Below are 11850 nucleotides of genomic sequence, written 5' to 3'. Positions count from 1 at the left end.
ACCGATCGTTACGCACTAATGATATTTTAATTGCTTGTGTTTTTGGTATTTTTCTTGACTCATTTGTTTAATCGATTTATATTTAGAGTCTCTGATATATAAGTACTTTAGTATTATTACTTGGTGCTGCTGAATAATGTACTCGTAATTGATCAAAAGATAAAAAAAAAATACCTGGATTAAGAATATTGTAAGAAGATTGTATAACATAAATATCTTTGTATGTTAGAAAATGTGTTCAAACCATTAATAATGTTACAAAATTAATTACGAAGAAGAATAATTGGATGTGCATATTTCTCTCCAAAATGTAAAACTAATTATTTTTCGTCTCAAATAACTACCAGACTACTTTTTATACGTATAACAATAAGAAGTTCATTTACCTCATCATCTTGAAAAACGCAAGAACAATTTAAATGTACCCACCTAGTATCCGACCGGACATCTTACCGGATACATACTTCATAACTACATTATTATTTACGTTATTAATTGTGATATCATTGAGTACCTATTATACTATACTCCGTACTCCCAATCATGTCGAACCAATATCGTGATTCAAAAACATTAATGAATACCTGGAAACGTGAACAATTATTCGCCCATCATATACCTACCATACCTTCAACCTCAGAGCATCGTTTCAAGGTCACTGAGATAACATCTCAGTTTTTTCTACCCATTACAAAGTACGGAGGATGAACAAAAACAATGACCGCACGACGTATTAGTTTAATTTCGCCAATTTACCATCTATCTTCATCTTTGCAGTCGTTGTTTCGTGTATTTGAGACCAAGGATTACTTCTTTGTTGTACACAACCTCTGAAACCTTGCATTTCTCTACACTTCTTACAGTAAAACTCTTTCATTCCGTCATCTGATATTCTTCTGTGGAATTTCCCGGGAGTTTGATACGCCGGTCTGCTGTTGATAGTGTTTCTGAATCCTGCATATTCGGTGTTTAGTGGTACTTCTTGGTTGTTCCAGTTGATGTTGTTGTAGAACGTAGAAGGCTTCCATTGCGACGGGATGTTGACGTAATTAGGGTATATGTCGTATTCATCTTGTATGTTTCTGTTAATGATCACAGAATCTGGGAAAGCTTGAGGCTTGTGCCTTGTATCTGGAGTTCGAATAAGAGTTGATTCTACTGATTTATATCCATTTACTACAGGAACTTCTCCACTATCATCCCTTGCTTTGGCGTCTAATTTGTACGTTAAAGCTCCCATACCACCTGAGAATAAACCATTCACACATGTTGTACAATCACTTTTAAAATCTTTGGTGTCAATTACACTGTTATTATCTCTATAACTACTTATTATTTTAGACCTTTAGCAACATTCTGGGAAATAAAGACTGCATTTTTTGTTTGTTATTAATAAAATGGAGACCTTCAAATAATTAAATAGATATACTAGCAAAAAATGCAGGAGGAAACCTATACACGTGAGATAACACGTTTGCAATGATTCATATATTTATTATACAGACTTAACTAAAAACAAATGCGAAAGTTTGTGAGTATGTTTATTTTTAACTTTTTTAAGAAACTACTGCTACTACTAAATTGTTGAAACGTAACTTAATACTGGGATAGTTTGTAGGTAGCTTACATAAATACATGTGCATTGTGGAACCTCTACATATTATTTAATCGTTTTAAAATTGGTATGAGTTTTGTATCTCTTGTACCACTGAGACTCATAGGAAGATCAAAGCTAATTGAAAATCACAACTACAGAAAATTTCAACATCTTAACATATTATTTTGTAATGTGATGAAAATTTATAAAGTGAAAATCTTTCAACATGAATAAAGCCGTGAACAAAAACTATTTAAAGAATCTTACCATCGTTAGAACTATGAAGACCTCTTCTGTTGTTATTCCTAAGTCTGGTCGACACTACAATAGTATGTTTCACTTCAACATCTTCGTCTTCTCCCTTAGTAGAATTAGCTTCAACTACAACCGGTTCCTGGTCCTCACCGAAGTCCATTTTTGATGAAACGGCATGACACGTACCAACGAGAACTGCAATCAAGATTCTCTAGCATTTTAGGTTATTTATAAGAGACCTATTTTGTATCCAATACTTTCAAACTGCTGAACGTTAATTTAATATCATAATGACAAAGGTAGGGTTGAAAAATTCAACTGAGAACTGCGTCACATCATCCTGATAATAAGATCCTATTATACCTAAATGTATTATTTATTTACGCAAAAGTAACAAGAATTAGGTAAGTAGAAATCTCAAGATGTTCCTTCTTTAAACTCTACTTAACTCATAGCAAAGCATATTACTATAAACTTATGTATTTATGAATTAGTACCTACTTATAAATAACCTATACGGCAGTCATTTGGGAACTTGTTTGTATTTAGTACCAAAAACAGTAAGTATTTCCTTATAAAAGAACGATTTGCCCCTGACATTAGTTGAAAAGATCCGTACACTCAAGGTCTACGTGTCAATGTCAAGGGTAAGCCTTGGGGTGGGTTTGTCTTTTATCTATGCTAAAACTCGATTTCTATTCACTCCATTTCTACTTGTCTCCAAAAATAGCACTCATATTAATGATAAAGCACTGAATAGGTTCCTTTAAGCTCGAACACGGAATTGAATTCAAAAGATTCGAGAGTGTGAATAGGAAATGAAAATATGGCGCCGAAAATACATTTACAGTCGTACCTACAAATCATATTTCATTGGAATTATGTTGAATTTCATTTGAAATACAGACGGACTTTAACAATAGTATCGTATGCGCCATTTTATTTCCCACACGAATAAAATAACGCGTAGATACTTTGGCTCTACTTAAGTACAAATGTTTATATTAGCAAAAGAAATGACGAACAAGTGATTATTTTTGTACTTTACTTTGAAAATAGATTATTTTTAGGAATATTTCAACCTTTTCTTTGTTGACGCCAAAAATACTGGTCGTTACTGTTCAAAAAAATATAAAAATGCCATTTAAGTTTTATTTTTAATATTTGATTTTTAATTTTTTAATGGCGTTATTACATTTTTTATTGCTGTACCAACCAGCTGCAATCTAATTTGACGGAATAAATATGTAAAACCTTTTCGATATCAAGTCTTGTGCATTCATCATCGATGGTTAGAATTATTTCTATATTGGAACAGTAATCGATAAATTGTATTATTTTTATTATAGCAATAGGTAGGCCCCTCCCCTACTACCTAATTTGTTTGAAAAAAAATTGATGGAAGTGGTCGTGTTAAGTAACAGTGGGTAAAGAAGGAGAACAAGCCTTATTACGTAAGTATAGACCTGTAAAAATTTCAATGTGACCAGGAATTAAACGCCCGTACCTATTATCAAAACAAAAGATGGGGGAATAACCTTTACCAAAACACGGATCCAAAAAAGGCAAAACAAACTCTTAACCCACGAAAAGTACCAACTTATAATAAAAATACTTGAATTCTTACCACAAATAGTCAAACATAAGTACAATAGTCTCGTCATGATGTCACTTGTATATTTTATAAGACAATAAGGCTTCATTGCGTGGCTCCTACGTTTTATATAAACTACGCAAAATTGCACTAAATGATGTCGCAGAGGAAGCGGTGCAATTACCCCCGTGTCGATGCTGTATGAAACAAAACACCTTCGTAATCACCACAGCTTAGGGTATGACTTGTCATACTTTGAATATAATACGATACATACATATAAGACATGACGCTTGTTATACCAGAAGCTGTAGGCAGAGGACTGCTGATCTCGAGATCTCACGTTCGATTGCTGGGTGGAGCAGTTTTATTTGCTTTTTCTTATTTATTTTACGATATTTATCAATAACAGTCTAGACTTTGGTAACGAGGCAGATAAATTAAGGCAATAGGCTCATCTCCTGTTACATGGGACTAACATATTAACCGCGAAGCGCGGGTGTATATCATGCATATCTGCCTACACCAGTATAACAGGCGTTATGTTATGTTTATACTTATTTTCAATTTAAAAGTAAATAATTTTCTTTAGCGTACAGTGACATCTATGTCTTCAGATAGAGATAAAAGACCATGTAAAGTTTACATACTACCAATAGATGTCGCTTAATTTTATTACAACTTGAAAGATCACTCTGCATTTGCGAGATTATCGGAGTCATTACAAATATAATTTTAAATTCCTTCATTGAAATAATAGAGTGCAAACACTTAGGGTCAGCGCAGACCAAGAGGAGCGCAGCGGAGAGGATTTTTTTAACGCAATTGAAAATCAACTTTAAATTAATTAAAATAAAGTGCATAATTGCTTGAACCTGTCAAAAAATGCTCGCGCGTCCTCGAGGATGCGCGGGTATCCCCGCGCATACTCGAGGACGCGCGAGCATCGTACGAAAAATTTCAATGTTGTTACTGAGTTTAAAGAGAGAGAACGTCATTTTTATTCTTCTTTAGTCAAAAGAGCAATTATAATCATGGCCCAGTCTACCATCGTTGACGAATTTTCACGAAAACTGTCCTGTTTAATGAAGAATGGTAACCTAGAAAGTTTTCCTCGCGCAGGCTCGAGCAGTCGCGAGCATGCTCGAGCATCCGCGAGCCGTAAAGAAAATGCTCGAGACCGCGCGAGTATTATTCCGGTCTGTCTGCGCTGGGCCTTATGAAAAATGTTAAATAATTTTAAGCTCAGTATTTGAGCGCCATCTATTACAAACTTCATGTACTTCATGAAATGTGCGTTGTAGAACACTCATACAGTAGGCGTTTCAATACATTTAGGTTAGATGACGCTAGTGTGCTTAAAATACTTTTCTGAAGTTTGTCCAAATAGTCCACATTTTTATAATTTTAGCCAAAAAATATCTGTAATCTGGGGTCTACCTACCTTGCCTCAAAGTAAATAGTCGTATTATTTAACCTCTTTTAAAATGTAGAGTCTTGGGTACTCAGATTAAAAAAATATTTGAATTCAATTTACGGATCATTTGGTTACGTTCTCTCAAATGTTTCAGAATAGAATTTTATGCTGAGGTTTTCTGATTTACGTCATTTGACCGATTTATAGGATTAAAGATATCTATCGGAAATTTTGTCACGATTATTTCAGTAATGAAACCAGGATTATGCATAAATACTTTATTGATTAATAATTTGATATACACAAAATTGCATGTTTATAAAGCGAATTTAAAAAGGTCTGGTGAGACCGTCGGAAATTGCAGCGCAATTTAAGCGACACTCGACTCGCCGGGATGCACAATACCTTCATTTTCATCGGTAAAGTAGTCGACCAATATTTCATAGTCGGAGAAGTGATGCTCCTTGCCATCGAAGGACACGTAGCAGACGGCGTGCGATGGATGCACCTTGCCGCAAGTGAGCGCGCCCTGAACACGCGCGCGTCCGATGTAGTACGTCTCACCCTTGTCGGTGCCGCCGGGAAGAGCGTTGGGGGGGATGTTGGATCCACTGGCTGGTACCCAGTGGTTGGGGCTATTCACCAGAACCTGTAAAGGATATTAATTAAATAAAATTGAAAATGAACTCCGAAATCCTTTTCTTTACCCAAATTAAAACGCAAGCGGAGCCGCGCCTGCTCTTTAGCATTTAATCAGATTAGCCTGTCTTCCAACTATGTTGGACTCGGCTTCCACTTTCACCGGATGCAGCTAGATATTACATGTAGCTACTGCCTATCGGACCTCCCCAACTCAGTTACCTTGGTTATAACATGATAGCTTTCGGTAATTGGTTGTCAGACTAACAAGCTTTTGACTACTGTTAACGTCTGTCAAAGACCTATAAAAATGTCAGCCGAGATCCACAATTTACCGACCTCCTTGGCTCTCCTTATCTCGCTAACTTCTTATACTTATTACCTAACAAAAGACAACAAGAGAGTTATGATACTTGCCTCGTATTCAGTTTTATGGTGCTCTTTACCATCATAAGGAACATAGGCGTGTCTGTCCCGTGAAGGGATAATTTTGCCGGGAACCAGGCAGTTGTCGTGATGAGCCCTGGCCACGAACATTTCCTTGCCATCTAAGTCTACTCCAGCGGGAACAGCACCACTAGGCATCGAGCCGTTACTGCACTTTACCCAGTGAGGATCTGTTGTAGATAAAATGACAAATTCATATACTATGTAGTACGTACAGTTATTTAATTACTTTCATAAAATGTAGGGCAAGTAAGATATTAGAAACAAAATTTTTCAAACCACATTTGACAATTATACGATACTGTAGTTCAACAACTTAGTAGAGAGCCTCGTGTGTAATGTTTGCAAAATTCTCAATTTGGAACATCAGAGACTTGCAGGCTCACGCAAATTGCGGCGGCATGTTCGATGAGCTACTTAACTTGGTAAAACATAGGATTATTAATTGTATATTCAATTTGCTGCACTCGTATGAATGTGAATAGCTTTATTACCTTGGGGTTTGTTAATCAGTATTTCATAGTCAGCGAAGTGATGCTCCTTGCCGTCGAAGGACACGTAGCAGACGGCGTGCGATGGATGCACCTTGCCGCAAGTGAGCGCGCCCTGAACACGCGCGCGACCGATGTAGTACGTCTCACCCTTGTCGGTGCCGCCGGGAAGAGCGTTGGGGGGGATGTTGGATCCACTGGCTGGTACCCAGTGGTTGGGGCTATTCACCAGAACCTGTAAAAGATATCAATTAAATAAAATTGAAAATTATCCCCGAAATCCTTTTCTTTACCCAAATTAAAACGCAAGCGGAGCCCCGCCTGCTCTTTAGCATTTAATCAGATTGCCTGTCTTCCAACTATGTTGGACTCGGCTTCCACTTTCACCTGATGCAGCTGGATATTACAAGTAGCTACTGCCTATCGGACCTCCCCAACCCAGTTACCTGGGTTATAACATGATAGCCTTCGATAAGATTGGTTGTCAGACTAACAAGCTTTTGACTACTGTTAACGTCTGTCAAAGACCTTTAAAAATGACAGCCGAGATCCACAATTTACCGAGCTCCTTGGCTCTCCTTATCTCGCTAATTTCTTATACTTATTACTTAACAGTAGGCAACAAGAGAGATATGATACTTGCCTCGTACTCAGTTTTATGGTGCTCTTTACCATCATAAGGAACATAGGCGTGTCTGTCCCGTGAAGGGATTATTTTGCCAGGAACCAGGCAGTTGTCGTGATGAGCCCTGGCCACGAACATCTCCTTGCCATCCAAATCTACTCCAGCGGGAACAGCACCACTAGGCATCGAGCCGTTACTGCACTTTACCCAGTGAGGATCTGTGGTGGATGAAATGACAAATTCATATAATATGTAGTATGTACAGTTATTTAATTACTTTCATAAATGTAGGGCAAGTAAGATATTAGAAACCAAATCCTTCAATTCACAGTTGACAATAATACGATACGTTAGTTCATCAACTTAGTAGAAAACTTTGCGTGTAAATTTTGCAAAATTCCCAATTTGGAACATCAAAGACTTGCAGGCTCACGCAAATGGCGGCAGCCTGGTCGATCAGCTACTTAATTTTGGTAAAACACAGTGTTATTAATTGTATATTAATTACCTTGGGGCTTATTAATCAGTATTTCATAGTTAGAGAAGTGATGCTCCTTGCCATCGAAGGACACGTAGCAGACGGCGTGCGATGGATGCACCTTGCCGCAAGTGAGCGCGCCCTGAACACGCGCGCGTCCGATGTAGTACGTCTCACCCTTGTCGGTGCCGCCGGGAAGAGCGTTGGGGGGGATGTTGGATCCACTGGCTGGTACCCAGTGGTTGGGGCTATTCACCAGAACCTGTGAAAGACACTCATTAACATTTGCTCTATTATGCATCTGTATATGAAAGCGAAAAGTTACTCAATCGCTCATTTATCACAAAATATTACGTACTACATGAACATCAAATTTAATGATGATATGATAGGAGCTGTCACATAAGAATGGTTTTTTAATTACTCCCCTGAGGAACCTATATAATTGATGAAATGGTGTGATTTTAATTGCGAAACTCTAAGTGACTGTCTGTTCTTCTATTACGTTGCCAAAGCTAGACTACTGAAAAATAAACCTTAAAATCTATTCTTCACCCAAATCTAAACATAAAAAGCTCCGCATCTCCACTAGCTTCTTATATTATACTTAAAATTAGACGTCAAGAGAGAATCTATACTAATATATTACTAATCTATACTTATAAAGCTGAAGAGTTTGTTTGTTTGTTTGTTTGTTTGTTTGAACGCGCTAATCTCAGGAACTACTGGTCCGATTTGAGAAATTCTTTCAGTGTTAGATAGCCCATTTATCGAGGAAAGCTATAGGCTATATATCATCACGCTACGACCAATAGGAGCAGAGTACCAGTAAAAAATGTTACAAAAACGGGGAAAAAATTCACGCATTCTCTTTTATGTGACGCAAGCGAAGTTGCGCGGGTCAGCTAGTCTTTTTATATTACCCAACATTAGGCAACAAGAAGTATACTTGCCTCGTACTCAGTTTTATGGTGCTCTTTACCATCATAAGGAATATAGGCGTGTTTTTCCCGTGAAGGGATTATTTTGCCAGGAACCAGGCAGTTGTCGTGATGAGCCCTGGCCACGAACATCTCCTTGCCATCCAAATCTACTCCAGCGGGAACAGCACCATTAGGCATCGAGCCATTGCTGCACTTCACCCAGTGAGGACCTGTTACGGATGAAATGACCAATTCTTTTACTATGTAGTTATTAACTTTCGATTATATAGGGCAAGTAAGGTATCAGAATGATATCTTTGTTAAATCTACACGTACAGAGACTTATTGTTACTGTGCGGTTCTAGTCGTCTCTTCTTTGTAGTACTTTTAAAACGCTTGAAGCAAAAATAAGTCATACTTATGTGCCATTACTATTTTATTTAATCAACCAAAATTCAACGTGAAATATATAGAGCCAAAAAATTTATTTGATGTAAGAACCTTCTTATTCTTTAACTTGTAGCGCGTTTTTCTACAGTCGGTACTGTGGGGTATAGTTATAGGGAAAGTTTGACATGAAATATACTGCCAAAATAGTTCCAACTCCGCCCACTAGAGGCGTAGGCTCAGTAATGGCAGAGAAGTTGGGCAATGGTAGCTCTTTTACTTATCTCCTTATAACGCACTATAACGAATATGAGGAGAACAACTATGACAACTATAATAAATAAATTTAACCCATTAATGTCCCACTGCTGGGCAAGGGTCTCCTCCCGTAATGAGGGAGGGGTTAGGCCTTGAGTCCACCACGCTGGCCAAGTGCGGGTTGGGGACTTTGCATGCCTTCAATTAATGTATTAAACAAATTTTAGGCATGCAAGGTTTCCTCACGATGTTTTCCTTCACCGTTGGAGCATGTGATAATTATTTCTAATACACACATAACTTCGAAAAGTCATTGGTGTGTTGCCTCGGGTTCGAACCTGCGACCACTTGCGTGGGAGGTGTCAACTTATACCACTCGGCTATCACTGCTCAACTATGACAACTATTTAGTTTAAATTATCTAGCGATATTTATAGAAATAACTGATATTAATAAAATATTTTATGAAGATAGAGGAGATTCTAGTGACTTAAATATATTTTAATTATCACGTGCCTGATTTTCAAATCCCTTGTTACATATTAACACAAAAAATATAACTTTAGTCAAAGTTGTTCAAGTCGCCCGAAAGGCCTTTGACATGGCTTAACGATTATTATCTAAGTAGACAGCAACTGGGACCGACAATTTATGTGCCCTCCGAAGCAGTGAGACGCTCAGTTCAAATACCACTATGCGGTCACCCATCTATAGATTGACCGCGGCAAGGGTTGCTTAACCCACTGATCGTTTACCAACCGGAGAGCGCAACTGGCTATGAGCGCCTCCCCTACATGAGATAGATATGTACCCCGTTGCTTTTAAACTTCGGACTGGCGCAATGGTTAAAGTAATTTTAAAATACTTTTACAGGTACTCACCGACTGAACACATGATGAATAGAGTAGTTGATTAGTTAACGTATTAGTTAACGCAGTGACCACCACTACAGTTAATAATTAACTACCAGATATAGAGCCTCAGCAAGTTTATATACAGTTTTGATTTACCTGATTATTATATCTATTTCTATTTATCCCTATTTATGCAAATATTAGATTAATTTATCCTTTCCACAGTGTTCAGTTTTTGGAATGGGTTGTAGTTTCCCTGATACGTATTTCCCAACCCGCACTTGTACTCTAGGCGTCACCCGCCGTTCGTTCGGGAGACCCTTTGAGAGAGAGCAGATATGATTGCAGAGGGACAGATATAAGTTAAAATAAAAACTATGTCAAAAGTCCCTATAATGTGTATTTGGAAGTCTTTTGTAACAGTTAAAAGAAATGCACTTAAAATATAACTATCTCTACCTGAAAGAAAGGCTCAAAAGCTTTTGCGGGACGATGTGTAGCATTCATAAAAGTTTAAAGTAAAAAGTAAAGACTGTTTTATTTGGAACCTGTTCTTTTTACTTTTTGCAGTAAAAATTTATAAAAATTGTTATCTTATTCCTTTCAATGCAGAACAGAATAAACGTTGCTATTTTCCATTCGTGAACAAAAAAAATTCTTGGGTCTGTAAATACCTACATATTTATAATAATGTGTCATATTTACATTTAATATTCAAATTTTTCACATTCTTACACTTCATCTTTGTTGATTTACTTTAATGACAATAAACAGTGTTCAGTACATAGACAATTTTCTCTGCGTATAAAACGCTCGTACAAAAAGCTAACTCTCTCTCAGATAGGACATGTTTACTTGTGGATATTGCTCCGTCAAAGCTCAAAGCTGACTCCTAGGGGGATACAAACGTTCCTTATTTCAGATATAACTGCACACGGCGAGGTTTATTTGGCCAGCGTGATGGAAATTCGTCGCGATCGACCGCTGGACTTAAAATTGCTGTGTTTAGTATTTCGTAAAGAAAATATTTTGAAATATAAATTCTTCTTTTTCTTACTTCTTTATTCTATTTTTAAGGGAAAAACGTGCTCAATAGGGTAAGATTTGTTATAAACTTTAATGACACTTTTTGGTAGACGTTTCTAGGCGTTGTATTAATTGAATCGAGGAAAATATGATTGATCTAGTTACCAATAAATAAAATATTTACCTTTAATTTAAATAAATATATGATATACCTACATAATTCAAAATCCAGCGTCCTCTAAATATTTCAGACATACACAGAGTACATGTACTTACTATAAAGAAAGTGAAACCGTAAGAAAAGAAAAGTTGTGTTTTCCATCTGCCGGGGTGACGCTTTCAAATTACCAACATGTGCCAGTTTCAGCGCAACTCGGGTACACTCACCCTGAACAATGTTTCAATAAATATAAATAGTTTTACCGAATGTCTCTGTTTATAGAATGTATGTAATTTGTTTGTGCGTAGTCTACTTTATTTATTGTTATGTGTATAGTCTACTTAATCATTTCTTGATCCTATTATTTTGAAGGTATCAAAAGAAAAGTCAGACTTATTTGCCAAAGAAATACTTCAAGTCATTAATATTATCTCAATTTGGGTAACTGACAGATATAATCATTTACGTGAATTATAATGTGAAATTACCCCTACCACACTCTTTTTAAATCACATTAATCTCACACAATTATTCAACGCGAATTTCCTAAAGAATTTGAATAAATTTCAAGTAGGCAGTGGTTTGTCCCCCCCGACGGGTCTCCACCTTGCTGTGGTGGGGGGGCTTAGTAGCCGCAACCTTGAGTCCGCGGATTCGGTTGCGGTGAACCAAGAGGGACCCAGTGGAGAGGCCGCTTCC

The 11850-nt window shown here is 37.2% G+C and overlaps 2 protein-coding genes across 2 annotated transcripts; both read right to left on the bottom strand.

Annotated features, from left to right (window-relative positions):
* Positions 1-232: 232 nt before the first annotated feature.
* LOC142972470 (uncharacterized) lies at positions 233-3614 on the bottom strand. The gene is made up of 3 exons (XM_076113640.1): positions 3480-3614; positions 1865-2047; positions 233-1245 (listed from the first exon to the last, which is right to left on the bottom strand). Exons 1-3 carry the CDS (start codon positions 3553-3555, stop codon positions 734-736), a joined length of 771 nt encoding a protein of 256 aa, XP_075969755.1. The 5' UTR covers positions 3556-3614; the 3' UTR covers positions 233-733.
* A 1512-nt stretch (positions 3615-5126) lies between these two features.
* Positions 5127-10091, bottom strand: LOC142972412 (uncharacterized). Its single transcript, XM_076113516.1, has 7 exons — positions 9993-10091; positions 8497-8696; positions 7574-7805; positions 7084-7283; positions 6444-6675; positions 5920-6119; positions 5127-5512 (listed from the first exon to the last, which is right to left on the bottom strand). Exons 1-7 carry the CDS (start codon positions 10003-10005, stop codon positions 5234-5236), a joined length of 1356 nt encoding a protein of 451 aa, XP_075969631.1. The 5' UTR covers positions 10006-10091; the 3' UTR covers positions 5127-5233.
* Between the last annotated feature and the right edge of the window lie 1759 nt (positions 10092-11850).

Source organism: Anticarsia gemmatalis, chromosome 1 (genome assembly GCF_050436995.1).
Source record: "Anticarsia gemmatalis isolate Benzon Research Colony breed Stoneville strain chromosome 1, ilAntGemm2 primary, whole genome shotgun sequence".
NCBI lineage: Eukaryota > Metazoa > Arthropoda > Insecta > Lepidoptera > Erebidae > Anticarsia > Anticarsia gemmatalis.
The sequence above is the reverse complement of the archived record's forward strand: the minus strand, read 5'-3'. Positions and strand labels throughout refer to the sequence as shown.

Coding starts and splice junctions, on each gene's coding strand:
- LOC142972470 (XM_076113640.1), bottom strand. CDS start 3,555: ATGAAGCCTTATTGTCTTATAAAATATACAAGTGACATCATGACGAGA. Junction 2,048..3,479: donor CTTATGTTTGACTATTTGTG/GTAAGAATTCAA, acceptor TCTTGATTGCAG/TTCTCGTTGGTACGTGTCAT. Junction 1,246..1,864: donor TCTTCATAGTTCTAACGATG/GTAAGATTCTTT, acceptor GTTTATTCTCAG/GTGGTATGGGAGCTTTAACG.
- LOC142972412 (XM_076113516.1), bottom strand. Junction 7,284..7,573: donor ACTGATTAATAAGCCCCAAG/GTAATTAATATA, acceptor CATCCACCACAG/ATCCTCACTGGGTAAAGTGC. Junction 5,513..5,919: donor ACCATAAAACTGAATACGAG/GCAAGTATCATA, acceptor TATCCTTTACAG/GTTCTGGTGAATAGCCCCAA.